This window comes from Chlorocebus sabaeus, chromosome 17, assembly GCF_047675955.1.
Source record: "Chlorocebus sabaeus isolate Y175 chromosome 17, mChlSab1.0.hap1, whole genome shotgun sequence".
Classification (NCBI taxonomy): domain Eukaryota; kingdom Metazoa; phylum Chordata; class Mammalia; order Primates; family Cercopithecidae; genus Chlorocebus; species Chlorocebus sabaeus.
In genome coordinates, this window is record NC_132920.1 from 64,905,954 (window position 1) to 64,929,517 (window position 23,564).

The window sequence follows — 23,564 nt, forward strand, 5'->3', positions numbered from 1 at the left end:
ACAGAGAGGTTCTGTATATTCCCTAACAAGTTTCCCGTGTATTAATATCCTATTTGTCAGAACAAATGAACCAATATTGATGTTATTAACTAACATCTGTACTTTATTTTTATTCCCTTAGTTTTAAGCTCATGTCTTTTTTTCTGTTCCAAGATCTCTTCCAGAATACCATATTACTTTTAGAAGTAATATTTCCGGCCGGGCGCGGTGGCTCAAGCCTGTAATCCCAGCACTTTGGGAGGCCGAGAAGGGCGGATCACGAGGTCAGGAGATCGAGACCATCCTGGCTAACACGGTGAAACCCCGTCTCTACTAAAAAATACAAAAAACTAGCCGGGCGCGGTGGCGGGCGCTTGTAGTCCCAGCTACTCGGGAGGCTGAGGCAGGAGAATGGCGTGAACCCGGGAGGCGGAGCTTGCAGTGAGCTGAGATCCGGCCACTGCACTCCAGCCTGGGCGACAGAGCGAGACTCCGTCTCAAAAAAAAAAAAAAAAAAAAAAAAAGAAGTAATATTTCCTTAGGCTTCTTCTTAGTTTTTAAAGTTTCTCAGACTTTTCTTGCTTTTGATGACCTTAACAGATTTGAGAAATTCTAGTCAAGTATGTTTTAGAATGTCTGTCAATTGGGATTTGTCTGGTAATTTTTTGATGACTAGACTTGGAAAATGCACTTTTGAAAGAAAGATGAGAGACAAAAAGTGTTATTCTCATCACTTCATATCAAAAGTTTAGGTTATTAACATGACTGCGAATGTTGATGTTAACCTTGATCATGTGGCTGAGGTAGCAATTGTCAGATTTCTCCATTGTAAAGCTGCTCTTCCCTCCATGACCCCCTGTTTATGTGCCATACTCTTTGAAAGCCAGTCACTATCTGCTGTCCAAATTTAAGAGATGGAGAGTTTTGTTCCACCTCCTCACGTTCAAGTACCAAATAAGTTATTTGGTATTATAGTACAAAAAGATGTGTCTATTATTTCTCATTTATTTAATCAATCATATATTTCCAATCATATGGACTCTTACATATTTGTATTTTGGGTACCGATCAATACTCCTTTATTTTGGTGCTCAAATCATTCTAACTTTGATCATTGGGAGCTCCTTCCATTGACTTAATCTCATACTTTTGTGTTTAATTACTTTCATATTTTTTAGCATTACAATATTATTCAAGCTATATTCCATGCCTTAACCCTAAAATTAGCTAGATCTCTAAGGAGATTTGATTTTTGTTTAATTGAAGAATGTATGAGAAATGAAAATCTGGGCATTAGAAAAACTGTTATTTTTAAAATGACATCTACCAGCCTGGGCAACATGGTGAAACCCCGTCTCTACAAAGATACAAAAACTACCCTAATATGATGGCATGCACCTGTAGTCCTCTCTACTCGGGAGCTGAGGGAGCTGAGGGGAGGATCACTTAAGCCCTGGACGCAGAGGTTGCAGGGAGCTATGATAGCACCACTGCACCCCAGCCTGGGTGACCAAGTGAGATCCTCCCTCAAAAAATAAAAAATGAAACTAATATTTTTACTGAGATTATTTAGGCCATTCCCTGTGAATGTTTAAAGATGCATGATTAAATATGTATTGATATTCCAACTACCCAAACATGATAAAATATTGTCCATTATATAAATATTACATATATCTTAGAACATTACTGGAAAGTATAAGTAAACAATTATTATTAATTTCTGGCAGACATTGTGGTATTTATATAACATTTTTCATTTAAATCACATTAAACTAAATGAGCTAGGTATATTCTTACTTTCATTTAATAGTAAGAAAGCTATAACTTAGTGTGTTTAAATAGATGCAAAATATTTGAAGTGGGGCATACAATCTTATACTTTTCATAAGTAATTATAAGATACTTTTCAAGGTAAATAGTTATAACATTAAAATATCTAAATTAATTTTACTTAGTTGAACACTTTCAAATTTCTTAGCTTAGAAAGAGATACCAAAGTTCAAGGAAGTACTCAATTAATTAGTTTCTATACACTAGTTGCAATAATATATGAACATATTTATAAGGCAAAGCAAGGATTTGTTTAGTGTATTGAGAAAAAATACAATCCCTGAACTGAAGCTAAAGAATTATCATCAAAGTTGAACACTGAAAAATTAAACAGATGATTAGTTTAGAAAGAAAAAAAGAAAACCTGACAATTTCATGAGACATTAAATAATATGGAAGAATATTTCAAATATAACATGATAGGCTGGTAATATATTCCTTACTTTTTTAATTGTATCTTTTGGTTTCATTGGTGACCTTTCAAATAGAAAAATAAGAAACTCAACTATTTTAGTGTGTATGCAAACAAAACTAATTTCACTGTAGTTTCTGCCTAAGGAATAATTGGTTGACCACTTTAGAAGCTGACTTTAAGAAAATGAAGGACTAATAATGTTGTTGGAAGACGAAATGAGTTCAGACAAGAGACAGAAGTGATTTTCAAAGTTAATTATGTTTGCTCTTCCTTCTCCCTCGGTGTTCATTACCTTTAAATGGAGGCCCACATTGGCAGAAGTAATTACCAGGTTGGTCAATGCGGATGGCTCCACTTTTGCAGGGATGTAAGGCACACTCATCTAGATCTATTTCACATCTTGTACCTTTGGAAAATAGTAAAAAAATATGTTAAGTGTTAACAAGGCAGGCATGTATCAAGTAATTTTTAAATTTGTACAAGCCTTTCATTCACTTATCTGAAACTAAATTTATTAGATAAGAATGTCACATATATTACTATCCCAACTCATTTATTTCACCTTCCTACAAACTGCAGTAACTTCTCTTAGAATTACTAAATGCACACTAAACTATTCTGAGTTTGTAGGCATGCAAAGTCTCTTAAGAAGTGAACTAATTTTCTTTTGCTGAGGAGTCTAGAGATGGTGTAGATATTTCAAGTCATTGAAGTGCAGATCCAATGTTAGGCAAAAGGAAATAAAAAAGGAACGAAAAGAAAATATTGATGAAACAATAACATCCTGATGTATGTCCCCGAGGGCTGAATTTTTTTTTTTTTTTTTTTTTTTTTTTTTTTTTTTTTTTTTGGCAGGGGAGATGGAATCTCACTCTGTTGCCCAGACTGTAGTGCAGCGGCACTATCTCAGCTCACTGCAACCTCTGCCTCCCAGGTTCAAGAAGTTATCCTGTCTCAGCCTCCTAAGTAACTGGAATTATAGGCAAACACCACCATGCACAACTAATTTTTGTATTTTTTGTAGAGACAGAGTTTCACTGTATTGGTCAGGCTGGTCTCAGACCCCTGACTTCAGGAGATCCACCCGACTTGGCCTCCCAAAATGCTGGGATTATAGGCATGGGCCACTGCGCCCAGCCCTAAATCTTTATGAGGCGCAGTTATTGAATGCTATTTACCCAAGAAAACCATGGGTAATGGGTAGATGCATTTGAATCTACTCATGAGCTTTGTAAATATTAGGGTTCCAGGGTGATGAATTACATTTTTTTCTAGTAATTTTAGAACGTAAGCCTACATGGAAAAATAAATAAAAAAATATCCCTTAATTATATAGTCCTAGCATTTTCTTTAAACTGTTGTCCAATTCATGTTTTTCATTCACTTAGATTGCCTGTAAATTTCCCAACAGTTGAAGATCATAGCCTCAACTGACACTGAATTGATTTTTATGACTTATGACAGCTAATTTTCTTACCAATTTATAACAATAATAGAAAATTGACATTGACACCATGCAAATTATTAGCAAGTTATATGAATGAAGACATTTCTTCTTTTAAAAAGTCTCTATAATAGTAACATGAGTTTAGAAAGAAGAAAACATACATCAAATTTAATAGGAATCAACATACTAGACTAAGTAGAAAACATCACTATTATCACTGACAAAATGAAATATTTAGTGAAAAGCTGACACAAGAACATCAAGTTAAGCTAAAAAAAGTGAATATTAAAAGAATTATGTGAGTCAATGAATACTTTTGAAATCTTAAATATATTCATTTGTTTTTTTAATGAGTCAACTTTTTGAGAAAAATGATGACACAATATATAAACCTTTACAAAAGTAAAAACATGTATTGTATACTAAATATTTCAATCTTTGTGACAATATAAAAATGTAGTTAGAATAATCCAAGAATAAATTATGTATTATTCCACTGAAAAATAATTAATATGCATATGCATGAGACAAATTATACTTTCTAAAAATAAAGAATAACTTTGATCTCAAGTTAACATTCAGTGATCATAGTTTGGATCAGCAAGCCTGCTTTACTTGAAATCCATTTTGACGCCGTCAGCTAAAGGCACCATGAAGGTCAACACAAGTACTACAATTTGTGTACAACACAAATACCACAATTTAAGTGATCACTTAGGAATTCATCCACCTGAATCTCACAGTTCTCACTTAAAACAAAGGATTCATTATAAATATGTCACTGATGCAACATACAACTAAGTCCAAGATTGTTTTTAGTATATGTAAGATATTCAACTTGGCTGCAAAAAGTCAACGCATTGCCTAATGCTATGAAGTAGGTATTTATTCTTTATTTTTATTTTTGTTTGGTTTATTTTATTTTTGTTCTGGATGCAAAAACTGTGGCTTACTCTCACCTCACGTAACCAAAGAAAATTCAAATTTCTATTATTTCCATAAAATTGAAGCATTCTATTTAATACTGTGTAGTGTTAACCAAATTTACTTTCTTTGATATCTTTTCATTCAAAAACTGAGTATTATACACATTTGGGTATTATCTACTATTCGTGAAGAAAAAACCTCTCAGCTCCTGTTTCATCAAATAAATGTGAACAAAATTAATTCACATAGTCACAAGTTATTTTAGATATTCTTTTAGAAAAACACAATGATACATTTTCAGCAAAACTGCTTAAGGAAAGAACATGTAGTAGAATTTAGCTTTTATTTATTTGTGTTACTCATCATCTGAACTTCCTTTTAAATGTAGAGAATTATCTACTTAGTGACTTTTTGATGAAAGTTAGAGACCACCTCTCAATATGAAAGGTAAAAACACAAATTATTTTCTTTCCCAGGCTCAGGTACCCCTACCTGTGGGTATGCAGGCAAAAGCTGGTTTATCTGATGGACCTATTGTGGAATTTGAAAGGATGCTGGTGATACAAAGAAGCAGAGATGGAAAATAGCTCTTTTTCCTACAGGTGGGAATGCCAGGGCCATCATAACCAATTTTCAAGGGTCTCAGTGACTGCTCTGCCATAGTGTTATCTAGTGTTGGTGGCATCGCTCCCCCACTGATAGTGTCATATCATATTTGGTGTGTCCCAGTGTGCTGCCCTGGACCCTTTTATGTAAGTTTTCCAAATATAATTCTAGAGACTTCTACAGGTTCTACAGGTAATAATCTTTTAATAATCTGTAAATTAAATCATTTTCTAATTAAATCTGCCTGAGTGCATTTTGAGCAACCACAATGAATAACTCTATTACTGGTATATATTACGATTTATTTTTGCCATTGTTATTACATATTTTAATTTTAGAGGTGAAGCAATCAGGTAAATTTTTTATAAAGAGTTTTCACATATATTGAATATATATTTTAAAGTTAAATCATTTTTGTTAATCTATATTTATTTTCTTCTATTTTCAGTAACAGAGAGGGTTATAGCCACCAACTTCTGAAGTCAGAAATATTTTTATGTTTTCTTGGGATTTCTTTGCCTGGCTTTGCTTTCTAGGTAAAATTGGTCTCATAGAATTACTTGGAAAGAGTTATTTCTCTTTTTCTGCAGAGTTTGTTTATGGTTGATATTATTTTCTCTTTATATATTTGATCACACGCACCAGCCTAACCATCTGAGTCCTTGCCTTTTTGGTTCGTATTTATTGTAATTCAGTCTCTTTTCTTGTTGTGTTTGTTGTTTTTCTATCTGTTCTTAAGTTTCTGTAACTTGTGTCTTAGAAAGAATTTTTATATTCCTTCTAAGCAATCTAATTGGTTGGTATAAGATTGATTATAATATTTTCTTATGACATTATTAACATTTCTGTAGTGTTGTGAGATGTTTTCTTTTTGATTCCTGTTTTTAATAATGCTTGCCCTCTTGCTCTCTTCTCTTATTCTAGCTAAGTTTGTTGTTGTTTTCAAAGATCCAACTATTATTTTTTGTTCTCTATTTTATTGATTTCTGAACCTGGTCTTAGTTTCCCTTTTAACTTCTGATATAAATTGATTTTATTTTTTGAGCTTCTTAAGTTATAAACATAGATTATTAAACAGGTATTTATTTCATATTTAAACATCAAAAGCTAAACATTTCTATCTAAGCATCTCTTTAACTCAATATACATTTTGATATATTCACAATTATCTCACAAAATAATTTTTTTTTTTTTTTTTTGAGATGGAGTTTCGCTCTGTCGCCCAGGCTGGAGACCAGTGGCACGATCCCGGCTCACTGCAAGCTCTGCCTCCCGGGTTCACGCCATTCTCCTGCCTCAGGCTCCCGAGAAGCTGGGACTACAGGTGCCCGCCACCTCGCCCGGCTAGCTTTTTGTATTTTTAGTGGAGACGGGGTTTCACCGTGTTAGCCAGGATGGTCTCGATCTCCTGACCTTGTGATCCACTCGCCTCGGCCTCCCAAAGTGCTGGGATTACAGGCATGAGCCACCGTGCCCGGCACAAGAAAAAATTTCTAATATGTCCTGTGATATCTTCTGTGACCAATGGGTTATTTATAAGTGTGTTTTTTAAGTACTGGCATATTTCCCACATCTTTCAGGTATTGATTTGTAATGAATTCAGTGGCAGTTTTGTTTTACATACAACATTTTGTCCACATGGAGAACGCTCTGTGTACAGTTAGAAGGAATACATATTTGGCTATTGAGTTTTCTGCAACTGCCAGTTAGGCAAGTTGGCTTATGTACGACTCTTCCATATACTCAGTGATTTTTCATCCAGTTGTTATATTAATGATTGTAATAAGGTTATCGAAATCTCCAACTATAATTGCTAAATTCTGTATGTCTCCTTTGAATACTGATGGGTTTTGCTTCATGTATTTTTGTGTTTTGCTGATAGATATGTATACATTTATTATTGTTATAGCTTTCTGACTCATTGATTCTTTGGTCATCATGAAATTTTTACTCTTTGTTGCTAAAAAATACTTAACATGGATTTTGTCTGGTATTAAAAAGCTCCCCCCCTCCACTCCCCATAACTCTCTTATGTTTACTGGTCACATGGTATATTGTTTAAAGATCACGTTACTTTTAACCTATTTGAGTCTTCAAATATAAGCACACAGTTAGATCTTGCTTTTTTTAACCAGTCTGGCAAATGCTTTGCCTTGTGATTGGAGTAGGCCCCAATGCTATTTTTAGCAGACAAAATTTGAAATCAGCAATTACGAATATGTTAAAGGAATTAAAGGAAACTATAACTAAAGATTTAATTAAAATATGATGATGTCACAACAAATATGAAATCACAATAAAAAGTAAAGAAACTATAAAGTATTTATTATTTAATAGATAATAAAAAGGAAATTTCATACTAGAAAATCAAGATAGGTGAAATAAAAGGTTGTTGTTTTTTTTTCCAGATGGAGCCTTGCTCTGTCACCCAGGCTGGAGTGCAGTGGCAGGATCTTGGCTCACTGCAACCTCTGCCTACCGGGTTCAAGTGATTCTTCTACCTCAGCCTCTCAAATAGCTGGAACTACAGGTGCCCACCACCATGCCCAGCTAATTTTTGTAGTTTTAGTAGAAATGGGGTTTCACCATATTGGCCGGGCTGCTCTTGAACTCCTGACCTCAGTTGATTGGCCTACCTCGGCCTCTCAAAGTGCTGGGATTACAGGCATGAGCTACTGCTCCCGGCTGAAAAGTTTTCTAACTGAGCTCAGTAGCAGTTGTAAAATTCCAGAAGAAAGAATCAATAAATTTGAAGATCATTCCATGGAAATTACACATGATATCTATAACCTACTGTCAGCAACCGGAATGGGAAACAATCCCAGAAAAGTTCACTTTATTGACAAATTATTAACCATTTTGCATTAATCAGAACAGATTATAATCATAATTTAGGTTCCCACTTGTAAATTAATACATTGTTCTGTTTTTGTGCAAATATCATCTTCGATTTTACCAAGCTTTAACTATTTATCCAATTTTTCTCCTTTTGCATTCAGGGTTTCTTGTACTGATGTAAGAAAGAACTCTACATCCATAGCTCAGATCCTGACTTTTTACTCAAATCCTAGTGTCATTTTAAAACTTGTCATCTGCTTACCTCAAGTTGAACATCTCATAAAACTAAATTTTTCTCCAATTAAAATGGTATTATTTTCAGTGTATTATAATTCATATATTTGATAATAATTTACTGATAACTCTTCAGGTTAAAAATTTAGGATTAATTTTACATTATTTGTTCCCTGTCTGAAAATTTAGAGATGAATGTCTATTACTAATTAGAACACGTACCAGCAAATTTTATTTGCAGAGGAAGATTATTTATATGCAAATGAATTTATCATTTTTGTGTTTCATTGTCATGTTTTTCTTTATCTTCTTTATAAGGAATCATATCTGTAACTTACTTGAAGATATTTTAGCACAGTAAAAGGGCATAAGTCTTATTTAAGGGAAATGAGGCAAATGAAACAATTACATTAAGAACATGTTTATGCCATGCAAATAAACGTCATTCAGATAAATAATGATTGCTACATATCAATGTAATCAGTTAATTTTTTGGAAAGATTTTTTTTTTCCTATTCTATTAAAGATAATAAAACTACTAAATCCTAGAATAATTAAAAATATGTTGTGTATTTTCTACATATACCAATACCTGAATGAAAATTCAAAATTTAAATTTTTATGTATTTATAAATATATATTTTATATGTTTGGGTGTTATATATTTTACAACAAACTTCAAAATATTTTCACTGAAATTTTTCAATCCATATACATGTGTACACATGTATATTAGTTTTATACATATTCATTACATAGTAGTTTACTATTTTATTTCCTAAATATTTATCTTTCTGCTCTCTGAAAAATCCTGTAAAGAATGAGTAATTTTAAAAAGACTTAATATTTAAGAGCAAAAAGATTGGTAGAGAGAGGGCATCTAGAGCAACTGGATATGTCACCAATTTCAGTTTGATGGAAGATGATAGAGATTAAGAGGAGAAACATAAACAAAGCTAAGATTGCATCAGAAATAGAGTGATCTTCATGATTAAGTCCTAGAAACAGATCAAGTACCCTTTTTAATTCTTAGTGAAATTCAATGGGCAATAAAGAAGTTTCAAAAATTATAATAATTTTCCTCAAAGAAATATAGACAAATATCACATCTACAAAACAAGAATGATATTATAGGTAAAGGGAAAACTTCAAAGAATAAAAAGGCACATAAGCATTAGCAGTAAAGTTGTGGAAATAAAATCCATTATAAGAATAAAGAAGTAGAGTGAGAAAAACTTCCAATAATGTATTGCAAAATCACACCAAAAGAAAATTCGTGAGAGAAAATTCGTGAGAGAAATCACGTACAAGAACACGTCAAGAGGTCCATCATTCAAAGGAACTGGAAGAAATGGGTAAAAGAAACTTATCAAGTAAACAATAATCTTACCACAGCTTATATGGGACATGAGTTGTTAGATAGGATGTTAACATGTGGTTAAGAAAAAGACTTAAACCTAGTTTCATTACCATATTAATAGAAGATAGGAATAAAAATTTAAATACTTTTAGAGAAAAACAAAAAATCACACAGAGTAATGAAAGTAATAAAAACAAAATTTCTCAAATATTCTTAAGAAGTTACCTCACAATATATACCAGAAAGATCGGGGAGATAAATAAAAGAGAAGTGGAATAGAAACTATTCATTTAATTGAGGAATTCGGTGATGAGGTATTGTATGATAATAGCTGAGACACTGATTGTCCAACTTAGAAACTAAAATCAGGGAACACTGAAAAAAATTCTCTTTTCAAGAAAGGTTTTGTGGATGGATCCATCACACATATAAAATGAGTATGAAACTGTAGTATGTTTATTAATTTAGAGCTACATTAATAAATAATTTAATTATTAAAGATTAATTAAAATTAGATCCTTACTAATTAATAATTAATCAAGAATTCAATGAGATTGAGCAGAAATTTTTAAAATGTTTAAAGGTGGCCATGGTCCAAATATAAACTAAACTAAATTAAGACTTGATTTGAACAATCTATTCAGGGTATAATAAAAGAAATTATTTTGTCTCAAAGCTAAGAAATGTTGTCCTTCAAATGGACTTGCATTACAAATAATATATTCTAGTTTCACTTTGGCAGCAAATATTAATATATCCATAATAGTGTACACATTTATTACTGATTTCAAATTTTAAACTCAACATTTAAACAGCACAAAAGTCTTCATTATACTTAACATATTTGAGTGTAACATAGCCAAATAACGGCAATGTAAACACAAAATATAGGTGATATAATTTATTAGGTGGAAAAAGTTAATAGGGAGAGAGGTAGATAGAATAGTAAGGGCACCAATTCTCTTAATTTTAATAAAAGTCCAGATAGATTGGATTCAATTAAAACATATAATCTTAATGTATTATTTAAGTTCATGTAGCCAACATAAGAATTAAAATAATTTTACAAAAAGAATCAAAAGAATTAAAATTAATAATAGAGGCTGGGCATGGTGGCTTATGCCTGTTATCCCAGTTGGGAGACTTAGGCAGCAGATCACTTGAGGTCAGGAGTTCGAGACCAGCCCCAACATAGCCAGGAGTGAAACCCCAACATAGCCAGGAATGGTGATGAGTACCTATAGTCCCAGCTACTCAGGAGGCTGAGACAAGAAAATTGCTTAAACACTGGAGGTGGAAGTTGCAGTGAGCCAAGATCCTGCAACTGCACTCCAGCCTCGGCAACAGAACGAGACTACGTCAAAAAAGGGGAAAAAAAAAAAAACAAAAAACTACTGACAGAAAGTTGGAGAAGTAGATTGTGTAATTAGTGAACAAAAGATTTATCTTTCATAATAGAAATCCAATGAATAAAATATGTAATTATATCTCAAATTTAAAAAATAGATGTATGAGCAAGTCAAAGGAATAACAGAAAAAATAAAATAAGGCAGTATTTAAACTTTGTCTCTTTTAGCAGACTTAAAGCCAAAATGAATTCATTTGGGAATCCATTGCTTTTTATTGGAAATTCCCTTGATTTTTATTTACCATGTGTAATACATAACATGTTTTTTCTAACTTTTTAAAATATTGCAATGGTTTCAATAATTTCTTATGAAAATATTTCACTTGTCATGAAACACTTGAATTTAAATGGACCAATATACATAGGTTAGTTTGAAGTTCATGAACATGACTAGTTCTCTGAGTATCATTAAGTAAAGTAGGATTTCTGATTTTCAATTTTATAATAAAAAACACAAAGAAGTTAAAGTTACATTTAAGTCTCATTTTAAAAACTCAGTTTTTTTAAATCATGCTGTATGTAAAGCTTTCTGTGATTTATTTATTCTATTTGATTCTTATAACATTCCATGAAACTATTCAGTTATACCAAACAGCTTTTATATTCAATTCTAACAAATTCATTTCACTATATTTTTGGGTTAATTTGTTATCAGTTCCTCTACTTGAAAAAGGATTTTTTTTTTCCATAATACTGATAGTCTATGAAAATAATGAATCATATGGCAGCAAAAATATTGATTTAACAAGAGAAATAAATGTAGAAAAATAAGCTCCCTTAAGAAAATTCAAAAGCTGATGATTGTGAAATATCCCTATCAATATCTAACAAATTATATACACACACACACACACACACACACACACACACACACATCACCTAACTATTGGAGAGCCTGAAGGGTGGCATTTCTATGCAACTCAGTTATGAATACAGTAGCTTACATGCCGGAACAGGGCATGATTTCCATCTTATGAAAAAAACATTGTTTCTTAAACTGTGAAAAATATTGTATTGTTCCTGTGCATCTCTTTTGCTATTATTTTAGATACCAAGGATTTTCAGAGAAAAATTTTGTTCCTCTAAACTTGCCTGTTTTAGTGTATTGTTTCTGTATCTCTGTGTCAGATCAGCTGAGTCACAATTACACTATGTTTATTGTAACTTTACATCTGCTCACTTCTCTAATTCCCATAACTTTATGAGGGGGTGCTATTATCTCCATTTAAAGGTATGTGATTTAAATGAATAGAAGTTATACAACTTGCTATGTATCTAATCTGGTACATGATCGACTTTCTAAGCAATCAGCTGTTGGATGTCTTGTTGTTTATACTTCATTTTAATAGGATCTCTCACTCCATAGAATCATTTCATATATATCTGGTTATTCATATACATAGAATAATTCTTTTGGTTAAAAAGTGGCATGTAACTTTCCCCTCATCTCCTGTTCTGGCTTTATCTTGCTGTCAACATGCTAGCTTTTATGATGTCTCCTGCTAAGGATCTTGGGCCGATCAAATCTAACTGAAGGAGTTTTACCAAGCATCACCTCAAAAAGCTGAGAAAAGAGTTCCAGAGCAAACCAATTCTAGAGACTTCCTTTGACTACACCAAACCAACTGGCTATCTATTCAGCTATCTACTCTCCCATCTGTGTATGCAGGCTAGGCCTTGTCCTGAAGACAATTTGAAAACAGATGAAGTAGAAAACAAGAACTTAATGTCGAAGTCGAAGCTAGAGACCAAAAGAAAAAAAAAAAAAAAAAAAGACGTAGGGGATTTGTAAAATGAACTAAAAAAAAAAAAAAAAAAGGCTAGAAGTGCCATACCTTAAAAACCTATGACTTTAGTTGGGCCAATATTGTGGTCTCAATATTTTTAGCAGGCATTACAGAAGAAAATCTGGCCAGTTATATAATTTTCGGTGTTCATTATGTAACAACACGTTATTGACTCAGGAGGAAGAACAATTGCTCTTGACATTATGGGCAGAAGGAAATGTCATTAGAGGATCTTCTTATAGATGATATGGGTAACTTTTCTGAACATCCTTGCAGATGACACAAGATGAATTTCAAAATAGAGCTATTTATTTATTTATTGAGATGGAATCTCGCTCTGTTACCCAGGCTGGAGTGCAGTGGCTCAATCTCAGCTCACTGCAAGCTTCGCCTCCCAGGTTCACACCATTCTCCTGCCTCAGCCTCCCAAGTAGCTGGGACTACAGGCACCTGCCACCATGCTAAGATAATTGATTTTGTATCTTTAGTAGAAACAGGATTTCACCGTGTTAGCCAGGATGGTCTCGATCTCCTGACCTCGTGATCCGCCTGCCTTGGCCTCCCAAGGTGCTGGGATTACAGGCATGTGCCACTGCACCTGGCCTATAGAGTTATTTATTAAGGTGTCCATCAATATAATCTGTTTCTTATGCACACCAAAATTTAAACAGAAAAAACAATTCTGTATACCTTTTGCTTCTTCACATTTAGAAATGGATCATGCGATATTTGAGGAATAGGTAGACTCAGATTCTCCCTACAAGGTGTTGTGGGGTCTTTTGAAGTTTACATTTTAATAAATATTGCCTGGAAAAAATAGATTATACTGCCTAACAAAATACTAGGAGAGCTACGGTGCTACATTTACTATAAAATTAAAACTTCAAACTGCAGTAAACAATTGAGTTTAAACAAATATTCAAGATGAGATAATTTAATTTTGTGGAAATTGAGAACCCTATTGTCAAAGCAAAAGTTTAACCAGAAAGAAAGTTAAACAACCAAGAAAGATTTTATTCAAGGCTATTGCAGTGAAGGAGAGAAGCCAAAAGTCAGTCTGAGCTTTACTCCATTGTAACAATGGGTGAGAGAGTTTTTAAGAGCTGGGGTGAGAGAGCTCATAGGTCACATGCATTTGCTATTTAGCCTTAACAAAAAGAAAATTAGATTTGTTTTACAATCTTCAAGTTAGGATGTAGTATTATCCCCCTACAGAGACTGGGAGATACAGATGCTATCTTCCTCAATGATTACACTTCAAAGGGATGGCTCCCAGGTCCTTGAGAAAGATAGTCTTGGGTTCTTAAATGAACAAGAGGCTTTTAAAGATATTTATACCCCAAAGAGGCAAAGAAATAATGTATAATTATTGGGTTCTGAAGTAAATTCTCTAAGAAAATGAAGGGAGGGACTTCTGTGGTTAGATCATTTGGATCCCGTAAAGAGGTAAGAAGAAAAGCAGCTCAGGAAGAAACCTGTCTAAAGTTTAGTCACACTGAGGGAAACCTATTTGTCTTGTGACAAATACACTTTGTGAAGATTCCTACAGTCCTCAAGTTCCCGAAGAGTGGAAGGTGGAAAGAAATAATGAAATATTAATTTGTATGATTAATGTGATACTATTCTAAATTTCTGGTGAAGTCTGAGAAACCTGGGCCACATTTCTGCACACAGTGGAATCAATCACCCTGTCTCTCCCTAGGTCGCTATTTTTAAATATGTCTCTGTGTCTTCTGATCCCAGCTTCCCCTTACGAACCTGAATGTCACACCGCTACGAGTTTATATTTCTAAAAGACAAATCTGATGAAATGCCTAACAATTTCAGCCTTCAATTTCTTTCCACCCCTCATCCGTATTTCCCAAGCTAATCTATTAAAGCAGTCCTAATTAATGAGGATAGAGAATTTATGATCTTAGACATCAATAAGGTTCGACAAGATATAAGGAAGGCTTTTTTTTTTTTAATTTGACATTTAATTTTTAAATTCATACAAATATTGAAATTTACACCATAGTTTGTCCTCATTAATATATAACACATTCTGTAACACAATACATATACACCCATAGGGAAATTTGATTGTTCAAGATGATGCTACAATCACTGTTGTGACTTTCATGAAGCTTTAAATTCATGCCCTAATGTATAGTGCTCTAGCAAGAGAAATACGAACTTAGAGGATAATGTAAAAAACTCACAGCATAGTCTACGGTAACATCACGGTCTGTACCTAGCCTTCCTTCTTGGTTTCTCTCTCTTATCCTTCCCCGTTTCTTGTTCACCGTCTTACCCAAGTAACCACAATGAATTTTTAAATTCCTGAGATTTTGCCTGGGAATACCTGGTTTCCTTTTAAAACCTGGATCATCTCAGGTACCCTCAGCCTATTCTTTCCAGGTACAGATTAGCACAACACTTTTCTAGTGTTTACAACGTCTTCTGTGGTCAGTTGCATATATAAATATACATACACACACACACACACACACATATGTGTGTGTGTGTATATACATACATATATATGTAATTTCTTTAAAATGTATGCTTATGAAAATATATTCTAATATCCATAGCTCTTAGAATACCTACTGTCTGATATTAGTGTCCAAAAAACATTTGTTAAATGAATGAAAAATTGACAGACTAAATGCAGAAAAATGGCAATGATATTGTATCTGTAAAGGACAGGTAATAATTTTCAACCCTGTTTAAGACAAATCATTAACAAAATAATAAAATTCCAAATGATATAATAAATATCATAAAGATTGCCAGAAACAGATTTTGTGACTGACTCTTTTCAATTTCAGAGTGTGTTCCACATGATTTGGCAACAATAGGCCACATTTAAGGTGTACATGTATATAATTTTAGAGCTTTTATTGCCAAAATGTAGACTGAATTTCAATGAGATTTCAATTTGATTCAGTGAGCTGTAGTAAAATTTCCACTTGTTTGACAAATAAATTATTAAGCATAAGTAGTTTGAACACATTCAATAAAATAGCATTCATGTATCCTTTTCAAAAGTTTCTGGGTAGACAAATAATAAAGCATTCTATGTCTTATTATTTTAAAATACTTTAATTTTTAGAGCAGTGTTAGGTTCACAGCAATATTAAGCAGAGGGTACAGAGATTTCCCATATACTCACTCCACACATATGCAGTCTCTCCCATTATCAACATCCTCCACCAGACTGGAGACATTTGTAACAATTGATGAACATACATTGACATATTAGACACTTCATTTTAAAATAAGTTTCATGTGTTAATTTCTAAATAATCATATTTTTTCTTCCTCAAATATTTCTAGGTCTATGTTTCAATTCTGCCTCACACACACACACACACACACACATATTTAAATTAGTTTTCCTTTTAATTGTTTAACTGGATTTCAATCTGTTACTTAATGATATTTACTTCTATCATATTCTTCAATTGCTTGCACCATCTGGGCTAAATCACACTGTGATCATTTTCTCCTCATAGGAACCATCATGTAGGAATCATCCATTGACCAAAGAGCAATCCAGATAATTAGAGTTGTGTTTCATGCATAGTATCTCAAACATTCTATGCTTTCTTTACTCTGGGTTTTCTATTTCTTCTTACTCTTTCTTTTTTGTGGTTTGTCCTAAATCCTGAATTTGCTTCCTGTTTTCTCCTGTCCATTGGATGTCATCCTTATTTTTGTTTATTCATTCTTTCATTTGAAATTATATTTTTCTACCTATTCATGTAATTGAAACCATCAATTAATTTACATAAACATCAACCGTATCATGACCTCTATATGACACACTCCCAAATCAAAATTTCTCCAGCTCCAGGAACTCTTGACTTCAATGCCTAATTAAATATCAGTTGTTAACACCACTTGGATATATACAAGGCATCTCAAGTCCAATATGGGCAAACAAAACACTCTAGGCAGGTCTACCTTCCCTCTTCCTTATTAACCAGGATAAATTACAAAACCCAAGAGTTATTCTTTATTGTTCCTCACCCTCGCTGAATTATTAGTAAATCTTGGCAACTTTATGTCTAAAAATGTCCCAAATCTATCTATTTACCTCCATCTCTATTACCAATATCTTAGTCTGTTATAATTATTCACATCCCCAATGAGAACAAGAGTTGTTTTAACTGTTTTTCTGCTTTCCCTCTTACTGTAACGCAGTCTGCAATACATCCAGAGTAATTTTTAAAAGTGTAATATAATTAAGAAATACAAATCCAGTAAAAAAGTTAATGGCAGTACTCCATACTCCACCTTATATGATAAGGCCCTGAAAACCTTTGAGTTTAGAACACATAATAATCCTTTCTTGCTCACTTATTTTCCACTGAACTTCTTTAGATTATCTCACGAAACACATTTTTACATGAGGGTCTTGCCCTAACAGACTTCTATCACTGGAAAGTCTTCTCTGGAGGATAACTCATTCTTATCCAATTTTTGGTGTAAATGGAAACTGCTTAAAGAGGATTATCTTTACTATCCAATCACTCCTCTCACATCACTATCTTTTACTTTGCTTTATAAAACTTACTACACACATAGACATGCATGTATATGTGTATGGGTGTGTACATTTCTTATTTTTGCTTGGTTTTCCTCTCACTAGAAAATTAGCACACAGTAGCAAGTACTTTCTCTTCCATCCTTAACGGTTTTGCTATTAACAAAATAGTTTGCAGTACAAAGTTGGACCACATTAAATATTTTAAATGAATTAATGTATTCTTGGAAGTCAGAGTCTGTTATTAGTAAACAAAAATTACATAGAAATGCAACCATCTGTTAATATATAAAACAAAGAAATAATAGAATTATAAGAACTTAATTTAAATATTTTACAATTTTCTGAAATTATATGTAAATGTCTTTCAATCTTAAATATTAATGTCATTAAATCTGGTTATTATTAATGTAGAGGTGGAAGCTATTGTGTATCCTACTGAATTTGTTTGATCACCGTCAAATTCCTTTTTATATATATTTTGATTTGTGGAATATATTATAAACTACATGTATTCTAAACAAAAATGTTTAACATAAAAATCTCACCATATAGCATGTTACATGAGATTTCTTCTTGAGTAGAAAGGAAAAAGTTAGGCGCTAAGTACTATTACAGTGGGGGAACTGAAGCATAGAGTACGGTCAGAAAAATGGGAGGGGGAATGTCCCATAATTTCAAATCAAGTGAGAGCAGTAGCTCTTTCACTTACAACCCAGGTCAAAATAATGGCCAAAAGGTGTCTGATCCAAGTAATTTGGGAGAAATTCAATACTTTCACCAATGATGCCACTAAATGAGGTAGAAATCTAAAGTTAAAGGAAATGTCTTTTTCTCTTCCATGCTTAGTTTTCATTCAGAGTAATTTTGCCTTAAAACTCTTGACCTTCTGTTACTCCATTTTTTTTCCTTCCCAAAAAAGGCACAAACAGTTATCTAAATGCTGAGAAATAGCCAGTGGCTCAAAGTTGTTAGTTTACAGTACAGTTAATTTTTCAAAGTTGGCAGAATAGTAAATCACTGTCTCTTGCCTTCCTCACTGGTACTGGTAGGAGCCAATAGTCTAAGTACTCTGCTCTATGGACTGGATATACTCATTTGGATTTTACACTAATCTATATCCTCCTACACTTTATTATTAATAAATGTAATACTTTGTTGGATGGAAGAATTTTACACAAAGCTATGCAGTAATACTTTACACTAAACTATATAATAATGCTTTGCCATATACTAATACTGCTATATACTAATATATTTTGCTATATACTAATATACTATATATAGTATATCATATAGTATATTATATAGTATACAGTATATATATTATATGTAGTATATATAGTATAATATACTATATTACACATTAATAGTGTAAAGTAATTCTTCTTTACACTATTGTCACACATGCCTAGGAACCTTTTATAACTGGCAATTGGTCTTGTAAACTAATATGTTTGACAATACACAGAAGAATATGTCACCTGTATTTGTTTTCAATCCCTACACTTACTACCTTATTTTTTTCCTATGGTCATTGTTATTAGAACCTATTCAATGAGTGTAAATTTCATTGGGTCTTACATTATTTACAGATATCTACAACTGAATGGCACTACTGCAAAATAAGCATATTGATTATCTTAAATTTTTGTTCAGACATCTCAGTTTAATTAGTTCAATGACAACTATAAAAATAAAGAGGCTAGCGATATTATTGCTTGTTGATGGGCATGGCATTTTCAAAGCCACAGAATAGGAGCTTGGCCAAGCCTTTTCATTCTGGATCCCACAGAGATTCCTCATATTAGTAAATGGTTAATAAAATATTCTCAATTTATTAAATATTACCACTTGCCACTGTCCAAACATGTATATTGTTACTAGAATTGATAAGATGAAGCCAGTGAAATTATGTAAAGTTCTCAAAGCTGCGAGTTATGTAAAAATTATCTTTGATTGTACCTTTAACAATTTTGAACCTATTTCCAGGTCATGTACAATTGGTAATAACAAGATTACTCTTGGCAATTATACACTTGCAGATTTCCTAATAGTCTATCAGGTGAAATAACAATATGGAAACCCCTTTTCCTATAATGCTCAGTCTCATAAATGAATACATTTTTGTATAATGAAGGATTTATTAGGCATGCTATCAGAGTTGAAAGAAAAAGTACAACAGACTTATTTCATGGTACAGTAGACTTTATATCACAGAGTGCTTCAGAAAGAAGATATTAGATTTATAGAAATAATCTTGTCTCAGTTTTTAGTCAAAATTACAACACATTCAAAAGACTGAAGACAAATTGATTCAAGCTTGAATTCATCAGGGAAGCTATCTAAATTGGTTAGATTTTCTGCTTTCAAATCAGTTCCTTTCTTAGTAGACATCTGCTAATCATGCACTAATCTCACTGCAGTGAAAGTAATTAATTCACAAATAGTTACATATTGCATTGTGAAGATATTAATGATATACTGTGCATATAATTGGGAGATGGGCTATAAAATATCTGCTTAACAATATCAAATGAGACTGGTCATTTAAATGTGATATGTAATATTTAGCATAAAGAATTATTATTCCTGAAAAGACAGAGGAGAGAAAGGTCATGGTCTATTTACTAATTCTACTTTTAATCAGCTTAGGAAAATGGCCTTGTTAGGAGGAAAATGGCAATACACTTTCAAGAACTAAGATATCTACTTCCATTAGACTAATCTTAATAATCTGTGTCTGTTGGATCAAACTAAAGAAAGGAAGAGAAGTAGAGAATGAGAAAGAGAGGAAGTTAATTATATCCCCAAAGGGACAAAGAGACATGTGTGTGGAGAATTTAATTGGAAATTTCCATTTCCAAACTAACCCAAAGTCCCACAGCGGGTCATTTTTAACATCAAGCTTAAAATACATAGGTCTACACCCAAGAACAGAATATTCTTTCTGCCTTAGTCCCTGAAGATTGGAGTCTAACACAAACAGTAAAGGATAAAAAAATAATAATTAAATCTGAGATGTCACAGATTGCTCAATTCATCACAAAATAGACAAACACACCATTAATTATTGGCTCTCTGGTTTTAGAAATAAGATGTGAAGAAATACAATAAGTGTGCTTTAGAACGTATAAAATATTGTCAAAGCCAGAAATCAATGGGTGTATCAGTTGGAGTACAGATAGGAGACAGGAATTATGTTAGTAATTTGAACAAGAAAAATTTAATATACACAATTATTAACAAGAAAACATAATTAACTACTAGGAAGAGTGAAGAGACACCTAAAGAATAGAAGAATTTGGGCTTCCCTAATATTTGCAGGTAATATCTCCCATTGCATAAAGTTATTTACCCATGGACAGGATAATGCAAAAGTACCATGGCAATGAGAAGACACTTGCATCAAAATTGCCATGTTTTTTAAAAAATATTTTGTTTCCTGTTTTTAAAAATTTTAATATCTTCTGTTATTTACATGTTATATAATGAGTATAGAGTCAACTAATAATTTAATTACCGTTTCAGTAAGGGACATGCTTCTTAAAGAGGTAGATATTAATTCTATCACATGCTAGCAGGTTAATAGTGTGAAGGCAGGGTTAATATCCTCAGGTTACACTGTTATTTCCTGGATATTAATTCCTGTTCATATAAAAATCACTGTATTGCAAAGACTAATGACAATTTTTGACATTATCTTCTATACCCTCATTGCATTTCTCCTCTTAGAAACTTTTCCTCTTATACTGAACATTTTATTGCCTGACAGAGATTTTTCAAACCTATTTCTGTCATCTTGACTAATGCCAACATGCATTTAGAACACCCATGAAATAAGTGCATTTCTCATTTTCTCAACCTTCTACTTTCCAATGGAGTCGAATGGTATGGAAATCCATTTCACATCAGTCACACACTCCCATGGCTAATCCAAGGATATTGCCCTCACTGTTCTCTCAAATAATGAATACAAACATTCTGCTGACATATTATTATTCAGTTAATCAAGTGTGACCTCCATCACCTATCCTCGTTGCCCATTCTCAATTTCTCCCATTACCATTACACTTTTACTTTGACCTCCAGGCCTTTGTACTATTTTTTCTTCTATTCCATGATGCCACTCTTTTGCAAATATTTTCACTTCTTTGAATTGTTTTAGTGCTATCAGGAAAGCAGAGGGTAGTCACAGCTTCTCACCTGTGTGTCAATGTACCAACACATGAGTTCCCAGTGGGACTGGATATTAATCCTCTTAGCCCTAGCCCAGGACATAGAAACTGGTCAATACCAGTTTCTAGGTATTGTAGACCAGCTACCTCTGGCTTCAAGAAGCCATGTAAGAAACAGATGTCAGAAAATGTTACCAATTTTTACTTGTACTCTTACATTAAAAAAAAAAAAAAGTTGGCAAGCATTTCTTTGAATTAATGTAATATTTGTTTGCTTATGCTCAACTCTGCTCATAAGTCATGCTCTGCAGTATCTGTTAAATTCTTAGGCTATTTATAAACCCTTCTTAGATACCTTAGTACACTTTTAAATTTCTCTGCACTCCTCTAATATCTAATCTTGCTAAAATACATCATCCTTTCAAGAGATGATTTATTTTTTTTTTTTTCCTCACAGAGACAATAGAAGGCAGAAGAGAAACACTCCATTAAATGTAGGACTTGTAATCTTCATGTTTACACACATTTTCTCCTACAATTTTGGAATTCTCTTTTTCTTTCCGAAAATAAATGTGATATCACTCCTACACATGTGGCTGTTACTCAAGTTTGAAGTTTTAGGGGATTCAGTATCTCCTTCCTCATCTTTTGCGTCTTCAAACTTCTGCTTTTACTTTCTTCTTTGATCAGCATTTAAAATTATTCTAGCCTTTTCTACCTTAAAATAAAACAGAAAACTTTCATCTTACCTCATCCTCATTTTTTTCTCTCTTCCTTCCTTTGATGACAACTTTCTTTAAAGATTTAACTTATACTCATTTTCTCCATTTCCTTAAGTCATCTCAATTTCAGTCACAGAACAAGTGACTTCTGCCTTTCCTGCTACAGAAATTGCTTTTTGCCATTGTTATAGGACATCATTAAAGGTGAATCCAAACTGTGATCTTTTGGTCCCCATCTTACATAATCTCGAGGTGACATTGTTTATTGTTGATCTCTCTTAAGTGCACTCCTCTCAGCTATACTTCTCACTGTTTTTTATCCTTGCTTTGTGTGTCTCCTGATGTAGCTACTGTGGTTTTCTACTCGTATTTTAATTATTGACATGCTTCAGCTTTGGTCATGGGCTTTCTCTTCTCAATTTGTATACATCCCTGAGTAAACTCATACATTACACTGGTTTTATTTTTTTAGATTATTGACTCCAAGTTTATATCCTTAACTCAAACTTGTCTTCCATGCTTCAAAATCTCTCCTTCAACTGAAATATCTGAACAGCTATTGAAAGATAATTTGGGAATCCCATAGTCAGATTTTTCATTTTCCAATATAAAACATTATCTTACTCCCAAATGTTTGATTTCTAATCCTGTTTCTCAGTAAATAACACCAAGTCTATACAGATGCTCCTGTCAGAAAACTGACATTTCTTTTCAGAACCTCATTTTCACTAATTAACTCAAGTGATACACATATCCTATAATTTTATCTCCATTTACTTCAGTAAAAATATGAGGTTAAAATAATTCCTAAATACTACGTAATACATCCACTCTTCCTTCACCACTGCAACTATCTAACCCTGATTGTCATTAAATCTCCCTTTCATTACAAAAACAGTGTTCTAAGTGGCTTTCCTGCTTTGGGTCTTATCTATGTGCTAATTCATTCTTCATCCAGCAGCAAAACTTCTCTTTCCTGAAACACAAATATGAGCATGACATTTGGCAGTGTAAAACCCTCACGTATGTCTCCAATCCTTTTAAGGTAAAAGCCCAAATATCTCAGCATGTTTTGCAAGGTTCTGGACAGTCTTCACCCTTGTTAGGCCTCTACCTTATGTCTTGTCACTTTTCTTTGCATCCACACTTAGCAGTCACTCACATGCATTCACTGTTGCTCTCTACTCATAACACCCTTCTCTCAATCTCCTACAATATTTTTCTCATTCTTACATCTAGAGTTTTTTAAAAATTTTTTATTTTGTTTGTGGGTTCATTGTGGGTCATATCATGGCT

At 32.9% G+C, this 23,564-nt stretch overlaps 1 protein-coding gene across 1 annotated transcript in view; it reads right to left on the reverse strand.

The window, feature by feature from the left end:
* LOC119620187 (protein eyes shut homolog) overlaps positions 1-5,286 on the reverse strand; it is a 167,704-nt gene extending 162,418 nt beyond the window's left edge. The window contains exons 1-2 of the mRNA XM_037987166.2: positions 5,094-5,286; positions 2,520-2,633 (exon numbers count right to left, since the gene is read on the reverse strand). Coding sequence (XP_037843094.2) covers positions 2,520-2,633; positions 5,094-5,286 — 307 coding nt within the window. The remainder of the gene's footprint in view (positions 1-2,519; positions 2,634-5,093) is intronic.
* Positions 5,287-23,564: the final 18,278 nt, after the last annotated feature.